At 34.7% G+C, this 10,879-nt stretch overlaps 1 protein-coding gene across 1 annotated transcript in view; it reads right to left on the bottom strand.

Annotated features, from left to right (window-relative positions):
• LOC117124557 (prokineticin receptor 2-like) overlaps window positions 1-10,601 on the bottom strand; it is a 28,835-nt gene extending 18,234 nt beyond the window's left edge. The window contains exon 1 of the mRNA XM_033270868.1: window positions 9,597-10,601. Within this exon, the coding sequence (XP_033126759.1) occupies window positions 9,597-10,162 (566 nt within the window). The 5' untranslated portion in view covers window positions 10,163-10,601. The remainder of the gene's footprint in view (window positions 1-9,596) is intronic.
• Window positions 10,602-10,879: the final 278 nt, after the last annotated feature.

The following is a 10,879-nucleotide window of genomic DNA, read 5'->3' as shown; positions in this document are numbered from 1 at the left end:
CCTATACGCACAATTTTCTTAATTGTGCATGCGTATGTGTAAAAACTCTCGATTCTCCGAATACATTCGCCTAGGCGAATTTATTCGCGCGAGTCAAACACGTAGGTTCCTGCGCATGCGCATTCACTTTTCTATCTGAGTTTTTGCGAAGCGGAAAATGCGCAAAAAACCAGGGCTCAGGAAGCGTACCGATGCTTTCGATTCGCGCGAATAAATTCGCCTAGTGGAAAACAAGCTCCAGACGAATTTATTCGTGCGAAGCAAAAGCATTTGACCGTACGTATGCGCAGTCTAATTTTGATGCGCGAGTTGTTCACCAGATTGTTCGCTTTTTCGCTTATGGTGGTTCGCTTCTTCTAACTTTAGAGTTAGAGAACGTACAGTTTTTAACTTCTTGAAATAATACCCAGCCAACCAGTGCTCGGGAAAAGAACCTATCGCGCCCATGTAGTGAAGGAAAGAAAGACGAAGAAGCGCTCACGCGATTTTTGGTCATTGCGACAATTTTCGCGTAGTGCAAATAAATTCACCAAGTGGAAAACTGCATTTAAAATTATTCCTCTATAATGTGGATAACAAAAACAAAAACATGGATGATAATGAGTCTTTTTTGTAATTGTTTTGTTTTTCTGGCCACACTTTCTCATACGCATCATTCATCAGAACTACTAACACTTTAACAGATTTCTTTAAATTTACTTTAGTACTCGTACGTTGTCATTTCCAACATATTTATAATATTCTTAATTACTTTCAATTGTTTTCTACTTCTACTAAGTGTACGCCCTGTATCAATTCTTTATCATTAATAACCCTGAATAATAGAGGCACATCCAAAGGAAAATCTGGGTATGGGCCTATGACGTGCGAAACACAGAACGGAATTTTACAACCCTGCCTTTGAGTATCTGCGCATACTTATGGGGAGCAACACTGCCTCGATGGGATAATTGGTATACGGATTCTGCTCGAAATTCTTCTGGGAATTAAAATGGGAGAAGTGTGTGGCGCAACGTGTACGACGTTGGGCTTTCAATCGGAAGGTCGGGGTTCGAGACCGATTCTCGTCACACTGCTTGTGTCCTTGGGCATTTTTCTCTTCACCTAGAAGGGAGGTGAATGAACCGGATTGAAATTTGTAGCGTAGTGCTGATCACACGCATAGCTACCAAAACCTCCCAGGAAGCGGAGCAGGCTGCGCATTGAGTATGATTGATTCTGTATCCAATTAGCAATTGTCTGGATATGTGCGCTATATAAATCCTAAACAATAAAACAAACAAATAAATTTTTAAAAAAATGTAAAGTGTATAAAATGTAACAATTCTCATCTGACGACGCCAGTGGTCAAGTTGATAATACCAAGTACATTAGTTTTCTCAGATTATACTCGAAATGAAAGATCAGTTATAAAACAGTACTGCTAAAGAGAGTGCAGCTACTGTGATAATGGTTTCATACTTAACACAAACAATCGTCCTAATCATTATTGCATTTGCCAATAGAAACACAAAACGTGTAATAGTAATATAATTAGGTACATAAGTCGTCCATCAACGGATTTGCTAATGTGTCAGTATCATATACACAAATGTATCGGATGTTTGCTGCGACCCACGCGTTAATGAATAAGTTAATGGTTTTTGATCAATTTGTTTTTATTCATTGTATCTTTTTTAATGAACTTGCTTATGAAACTTTGGTTAGTTGATTGATTGATTAATTAATTGATTGATATAACAAAACTGTGTAGCGATTCAATGGAAACAAGGCTTCATGTAGGCCAAGTCAACTTAACGTGATCGACTCCAAGCGCCTAAAACACAAGAATCTAGCATCTGGTGTCAGCATCGATTCGTCGTTTCAACTTACACTCAATCTGTAATTCCATAAATTATGAAGGGTCTATTATAGCTATATCTTAGCAAACATAGTCACATTATACACAAACTAGTCATAGATTTTCAATATCTTGCATTTATTTCCTATACAATTGTTATTCCCGTAGGAATCCAAAATCCAATAAGGTTTCCATTAAATTAGTAGTGACGTCACTATTGTGTGAGATTAAGTTGTTGAATGAATTTCAGTTCATCTTCAAATGTAATTGACAACTTTCTTGTCAAAACCGAATTTTAAAAATGACAGGCTAAGAAAAGAGAGTTGGATGTGACTAATTTGATAAGTTAGTAGTAAAGAGAGAATGTAATTTTAATTAATAACATTTGTATGACTCTTAAGAGGTACCAATCAAAACAGACATAATCAACAACATCGTCAAATAATTCTTACAAAGTTTCGCTATATGTAGGCCAACAATATTCTCTCGAAATAGATTCTAACAAAATAGATTCTAACGGGTTAAAATTTCAGCATAAAGATAAATCTTGCCTTTGGTGCAAGTAGACATTTGAATGCGTCAACAAATGACGTATTTAGCCCTAACGTGGCAGGTTTGTTTGAAGTCAGGTCTGTCACTACGCTATTTCGTAGCAATGAGAACGACATTATTGAGAGCAAAGCTGAACAAAATGGACAAACATAGTACATACAATACATGCATCAATGTAGTTACCCGTAGCTTGGTGGTTAATATTATGTTCCCATTCCCATCCCAGCGCGCGTCCTGAGTCAGGATTGTGTTTTAATAATAAAAACATCAATTCCATCTTACGTTCATGTTTGTTTGTTTGTTTGTTTTTTTTGTTTTTTTGTTTTTGTTTTTTTTCACAATATAACATCACTCTTTTTGAAAAATAAAAGTACTTTCTTCTTAAATTGTTTACAAAATTGTCAAATCTATCTTTTACTGTACAACATTGTTTTTCTTCCACCTGTCAGAACAATGGTTGTCCCTTCGTAAAAACCGTCAATCATCCCATCTCCGATTAAATGCAAAAATGTCTCGATTTCAAAAACTTCCCCCTTATTCACTATCATTAAGTTATACTGTAAATAAGACAGATATATATGCTGTCGACTTGTAAACTGTTATGTACAGATATTTAAGTGAATTAAAATCATAATGGATAGATTAACAAACGACGGATATTGACCCCAATTGTTATTTAATAATTAGGTTACATATCATCAGACGAAATTTGTTTTCATTTGTTACGTCCTTTGAATACTAAAGCATAGTGTCAGTTGACCCCGTGCTACTGGGTCATCGCCACTGGGTTCCGCAGAATCCAATACCATCTAAATTGTTCCCCCTGAATCAGATACTTCCATCACTGACAATGATAGGCCTAGATCCTAGGACAATCCTGGCAGCCTATAGCTATCACACGAATATTAGCCACAGGCAGGGACATTATACGAATACATGCAGTCAAAAATAACACTGAAAAGGTGTTCATGAGGGGCGTTAGGTTTTCGTTATGTTGAGCATTTAACTTTAATAAAGATATTATAATTAGGCCTACAGTGATTCTAGCATCGCCATATGTTATCATTTTATAGGCAAAGTACTATCATAATTATTATCATCTTTATTATCGATTAACCAGGTATTATAATCTAATTATGCAGTTACTTCTTTGAAATTACCAGAGTTTAGGGTTATTAAAAAAACATTCCATATTTATGCAAATAATCGCCCCGGTTTGAATAAACGCAGGTCTAATAAACGCCCCGGTCATTTATTTTGTTTCCCTTGAATATGCGCCCCTACCCCTGAATGACTGTAAACAAATCTAATGTAAGCAACACCATTCTCAACCCATTCTGTTAATTTTCTACTCCACTAGAATGACATATTTCTAGTATTTATAATCACGCAATGACACATTTTGACGGTAATTATTTGAGTTATAGGTGCGCCTACGTATCTATTTTACACCAAAAAAAAAGGTAAACGTCTCTCTCCAATAAACGTCCCCTCAAAAATCCTTCTCAACTAAACTACGCCCCGGGGCATTTATTCGAATAGGCCTAAATACGGTAATTAAAATTATTATTATTTGGAATGAACGTCAAGAGGCTGCTAACACTGCAGCTACATCCTCCACCGAAATTAGAATTCGTCCGTGCCTTCGTCCATCAGCTGCCCTTATTCACATATCTATATATTTAATTCATCTATTTACGTACCTGTTCATATTCCCTGTACGCCCCCTCAAAAAACCTTCTCAACTAAACTACGCCCCGGGGCGTTTATTCGAATAGGCCTAAATACGGTAATTAAAATTATTATTATTTGGAATGAACGTCAAGAGACTGCTGACACTGCAGCTACATCCTCCATCGAAATTAGAATTCAAATTTGCCTCTCACATTGGTCTAAGCAACCATTCAGCGAACGCGCATATTAATTAATTAATTAATTGGAAATCATACTCGAAATTTAAGGATTGTTAATGATATCACTGTGTGGGTCTTAAGGCGGACTCAGACAGCGTCATACGGCGCAGCCCTACACGATTTATGAATGACACTGTTTTTGGTTTGCAATCTTCTTTAAACAAATTGGCTGTCTATTGTGATAAATGGGGTCTTACTGTTAATATTGAAAAAAGTAATGTTGTCGTTTTTAAAAATGGGGGAAAATTTTAAAAAATAGAAAAATGGTATTATAAAGATGTTTTATTACAAGTAGTTAAATCTTACAATTATCTTGGACAAATGCAATTAGTTATAACTGTACAAAAGCAAACAAAGCTCTTTTTACTTTAAAACGATTAATTTATAACCGATTTGGCAACTTACCAATACATTTGTGGAACAAAATTTTTGATGTAAAAATAGTACCAATATTAATGTATAGCAGTGAGATCTGGGGAATCAATGACATACCAATTATTGAAAAATTTCACTCTAGGTTTTTCAGATTTATTTTAGGAATAGGCAGCACAGCTCCAACTATGGCAGTTATGGGTGAATGCGAGAGATTTTCACTTTCTGTTGCTGGTATTAGAAATGCTTTACGTTATTGGTTACGTTTAATTAATGCAGATAATAAAAGTTGTATTTACAGTTATAGATTCCAGTTAAGAAGATTACAGTCGAACGATAAATCTTGGTTATACTTTCTTAAGGAGAAATTATGTTCAATTGGTTTTGGTATAAATTGGTATGAACAATATGTTGAGAACAATGTTGCTTTTATATCTGAAATAACTACTCGTCTAACTGATACTGAACGTCAAAATTTTCATGAACAAATTCATTTATTTTCCAGACTTAAGTATTATGTGACATTTAAATATAATTTTACAATCGAACTATACCTAATGCATATACAAAATTTTAATTATAGACGTATTCTCACTAAGTTGCGTTTAGGAGTCCTTGAATTAGAAATTGAAACTGGTAGATGGTCAAAAATTGATAAAAAATATAGATTATGCAAACATTGTACATTAAATTTAGTTGGAAGATGAGTACCATTTTACTTTAATTTGCCCTTGTTACACTGATATTCGTAAACATTATATATTTAAGTAATTTATTGTTAATCCATCCAAGGTGGGATGATAAATCCATGCATTATCATTAATCCCAAAAAATAGAATTTATTTAGATTCAAAATATTTGTTTTAATTGAATTGTAGATGGTTGAGGTGAATGGGCGAGAACAGTAATTATATTACTGCAATGTTTACACTCAATATATGCCATTCCATTATGTCAAGTGGACGCCCAAAATGATTAAGAATTTGGATGTGTATTCGACAGTTTAATGCAACGGACATCAAAGTGGCAAAAGTCGATTATACCTAATTGTATGATACATCGTTGGGATCAAGACTACATTAGCTTGTCTAAGTATGACACGCCGCTAGGGACATCATTTCGGTTAAAGACCACTAAATCATAATTCCATGGTCAATTTGTGCAAATCGGAATATTCATGCAACGTATTTTTTTTATTTTGAACTATCGGAGTCTCCTTTCCACTACAGCAATATATAATTCTCTTATACAGTATATTATTATGATAGGCCTACCAATAGAATTGAGACAACAATGTCATTATCATCAAAATCATCATCGTCATGATCATGATCATCATCATCATCACCATCACCATCATCAGTAATAATATGCGCTAAGTCCGACTTAAGGGGAATTATTATTATTATTATTATTATAAATTATGATTATTATTATGAATATTATTATTAATAATATATAATATATAATAATGTAATATATAATAATAATAATATGATAATATATAATTATATATATATGTTATATGTCATATATTATATAGGCCTTTATTATTATTATTATTATTATTACTATTGCCTTGTTGGCATTAAGCGTTATATAAATATAACATATTATTGTTATTAATATTGTTATTATCATTATTATCATCATTGTCAATATTATTATTATTATTACGCCTATTATTATTACGTCAATTTCCTAATGATATTAAAATCAAATAAAATTATACACTTACGCCCACGTCCACTGTTTGCCAAACATACCAACACAATACGTAAACAAAAAACTATGTGCAGAATTTTAATAACTTACTGTAATTTTTTAATCAGAAATCCCCTGGTTGAATGTAATAACTGCATATAAATTTACTTGAATTAACATAATGAGAAAGTAATTTGATCACTTGCATGCTAAATTAATTATCATAGTGCATTGGACTCAAAACGGTAACTTCACAAGCATGATCGTTGTTAATCTAGCGACTTTATAGTAGATCGTCTATTTAAAAGGCACTTAAACTAGGCCATCCGAGTCGTATAGAAAAAGGACTATGCGAGATTTACATACGCCAGAATTTTGTTCAAATCACTTCGGATTAGTCGCGTATCAAGTTCATTACGTGTAGGCAAAAGCTGGCACGAAGTGGCTTTGAGTGTAGTATACGATAGACCTTTCCGGAGTGTCAATCAAACTTAACAACTGACTAATCAGAACAGCGCTAGGAATACGCGCACCTCTTACAAACACCCGTGTTGTCCAAAAACGCACGTGTTCGCGTATGTTTTAACAATGCCGTCTTGTGGGACCTTAGCAACAATATCCAAGGGGCGGAGCTTAGCGGAAAGGTCCATTGTATATTAAACACAACAATAAAACTGTAACAGACATGTATATGTGCTGGTAATAATGATAAAGGCATTTTTTGTTTTGACTACGCAGCCAGTCTACTACGAACTAGTAGAGCGTAACAGACATATGCGCATGCTCACAAACCTTACTGGCTAAATCGGCGTTGTGACATCCGCGACTACCCCAATTTTTTTAATTTTTTTTTTTTTTGGCGTAGTGGCGACTACTCTAATATTGACCAATCAGATCACCGGATTGTTTGGCAAACTGCTGGTAACTTTTTTGTTGGGGTTGCAATTTTCATCGCATCCGCGATCGAGCATTGTTCGTTTAATAATGAATTAATTAATTATTAAAACAAGTGAGTAATTAAATGTTTTATGAAGGCCTATTTATACACATGCAATAAATGAGGAATACAATTAGGTAAATAGGGGATAGTGAAAAAAGGGCCTTGTTATATAGGCTTAGACTAGGCTAGCCTTGTCAGGGTGGATTTCGGGTAGGAGAAAACACATTATCTGGTGCCGCTAGCTTGGGCGTCCGCCCTTGATATCGTGGATCAAGCCTTGCTATATAAATACCTCTGTTTAAAATTGTTATATATTTGTACATCATCGTTGCATTTGGCAATATTGCCTGAGCAGGCCTGACACCGGCCCCCGGTTAACGACTCTTTTGACACCTAGGCTAGGCTAGGCCTAGCCTCTCTAGGCCTAGATCCTGCCTAGCCAAAAGCGAAACATCACTCAGTGTTTTCTGAAAACTTTTTATTTTGTATACAGTATTTGACTAAAGTTTTTTTTTTCACATTTCCTTTTTCAAATATAAAACAAGGCAACATTGTTCTCTGGTAATAAAACCACGGTCGACTAACCCCTCTGTAGGCCTCGTACGTGTGCTGCGTCGTCGTAGTCGCCTTAAAAAAACGAAAACAGCTCTTATAAGAAAGTATAATACATACTCCAAGTATTGAAATACACGCCATCGTGTTGGGATTCAATATTTCGACATTAATTATGTCATCATCAGGAATAAACAGCTCTTGGTGTACTACGCGAACAGTGTCTTGGCGTTGCCAAGTAAAGGATTGTAAATTTCAAAATTTAGATAGGCCTTTAAAAGTGTAATTTTTCGTATAGTGTCACCAGTGATTTAGTTCAACGTACGTGCATATTGAACCGTTCCTAATAGGAAATCAGTGGTATTATGGCGTGTCGAGAAGAGTAAATTGCTGTTAGCGTATCTTAATATTAATCGTTGTTGTGGCCTCCACTTACGCATCGCTCCGATGGTCTAGGGTCTGTCGTTTATGCATAGGTTCATGTTTTATGCAATTAAAGTGTATTATAACTGGGCCTTTCCCCCAAATCCCTATCAGTGGACCCTGCTATGTTGGCCCTGTCAGCTATCCTGCCTCGGGCCCAGAGGCGCTCTCGGCGGTCCTGGGTATCATAGATAGCTAAAATGTATACTAACAGGCCTACAGATTTAAATTATGTTACTTTAGTTTATTTGTTTCCAAATAATTTTTTGACGACTACAGTTAATCGCTTTGAAATTTCAGTGATAAAATGTGATATAAAAATCCTGTTTGACATTCTCTAGAATATAACATCTTTTGTATAAAAAACGTCATGAAATAGTTTATAACGTGATTACAATTTTTAAGATTTTGGCTGTTGACTATACGTTGTGTTTGTTAATCTTACATGTTCAGATTGTCTCACAGGTCACTCAAGTGAGAAGTAATGTAAACGTAGAGACAAACTGCACAATAAATCACATTGGTATTGTGTTCTTTTATCGGTGTTACAGTATTTTGATCCGTTCTTTCCTTTGATGTTTGTCTATTTGTCAAGTTGTCCTTTACAATATATATATGTTATATTTAGTATTTTATATTTAGATTTGTAAATTGGAATTTCTTTTATTAGTTAAACAGTTAAATTGTTTGCTATCTTCCACAGTTCAGAATGAATATTTTAAAGTGAGTACCGGTATATGAAAACAGTCGTTATCGTTACATGAACAATAAATTTTGAAAAATATGAATTTGAATATGATATTCTCGCTTCTCTACAAATCAGCTTGACATTAATTAATTTTTTTCAATAAAATATTTATAAACGAATTTGTGGCGGTTGTAAGGCCTACGCATGCATTCAGTAGCAACAAGGGAAGCTTACAGTAGCTTTAAGTTTTGATTAATGGAATTATAATATAATTATATATATATAATATATATTATATATATATATTATTATTATATATATATATTATATTATTATATATTATTATATTATTATAATTTCTTTTGTGAGAGTTAGTGACACATTTTAAATTTGAACAGTCTCCTGTTCAGTATTCAGCTGTAAAGGCAGACACCGCGCGGTCGTCTTTTTGTGGTTACTATGGTCGGAACCACGCTAACCCTACTTTCGTAGACCCTAAAGACAAAGCTTTGTAATTCGATCTCAAAAATCTAATCGCAATAAAGATATTTGCATATTAGTTAAATTGCCTATTTCACTTTAAATTCATCAAGATAAGAACGTTAAACTTACCTGTCGATTGCGATTACAAGAAGCGTTGTAACGGACACATAAAGCGATACGTTCTTAACAGTGTTTACGATTGGACAGAGGACATCGCCGAATACCCAGTTATCTATCAAGTAATAGTAACCGGACAAGGGTGCACTTAACACCGCAACCACCATGTCCGACAAAGCTAAATTAACAATCAATAAATTTGTAATCGTTCGTAGACGCCGTTGAGAAAGAATAATAAAAATAAGAAGACCGTTACCAAATCCACAGATGATGACAATGAGGAAGTACGATATAGCGAGTAAGATACTGACCAGGGTATGTTTCGGAACAAATATCGTGTAGCAATCGCTTAATAGGTCGTAATCACTGTAATAATCCGTAGGTTCGCTCGGATTAAAGAAGTATGAATGTTCCATGTCCAAAACTCGCTCACTTGTAGAATTATTAATTGGGACATTTGGAGTCGTAATATGCGACCGTATAAATGGTGGTAGCGTATTTATTTCAAACGTATGTTCGAATGGTATTCCGGAAAAGTCTGATTGGCTGCTGTATTGAAAGTCTCCGAATCTCGACATTTTGACAGTTATTTCGAATATCCTATGTTGAGAGTAATGATTCAGTGCTTGTTTATACACTGGTTTTAAACTTCAAAGATGTTACCTGTGATGAAAGTTAACGGCATCCAATATAATGTTCCACTGGACGAACGTTTTTATATCCGACCAATCAAGATTATGTTTATGTATTCTCGATTCTGTATAGAGTGACGTAATTACTGTAGTCCATGTTTCAACAAAAATTAACAGCTGACTCAGAAAGTATCAGTCTTATCGGTTTGGTTTTGCTTGAGTAGTGCACAAATGCTTAGAAGTTTATTCTAGAAAAAATAAACACATCTATCATGTCAAATGAATTACTGTAGGCCTATGTACAACACCAAACATTGCCGATGACTTTGTAATCACATCTGTTGAGATCCCTTCCGCAAAACATCGTCTGGTTTTGCAACTCAGTTGAAAACTTGTCGTAAATCATGCCCTCTTGCGGTCAAACGTGACTACTAGTACAGCCATGTAATAGTTTCAAGCAGTGTTCTTGCGGTTAGTGTCGAATGTCAAGTTGGATTGTCTCTGTACAGTAAACGCATTGATTCTTCCCAGCAATTACTGTATGAGCAGATATGTGCGATCCTGAAGGGGTACCATATCATGCTGTGTTCTTCATGGATCGATTTACATTCCTTTCACTAGATGCTCACCGCAACGACTTGTTGAAAAGCAAGAATATAAGAC

The sequence above is a fragment of the Anneissia japonica genome, unplaced genomic scaffold, assembly GCF_011630105.1.
Source record: "Anneissia japonica isolate Jap-2015-1 unplaced genomic scaffold, ASM1163010v1 scaffold288250_len396842_cov205, whole genome shotgun sequence".
Lineage (NCBI taxonomy): Eukaryota > Metazoa > Echinodermata > Crinoidea > Comatulida > Comatulidae > Anneissia > Anneissia japonica.
This window is presented reverse-complemented; position numbering and strand designations above follow the sequence as displayed.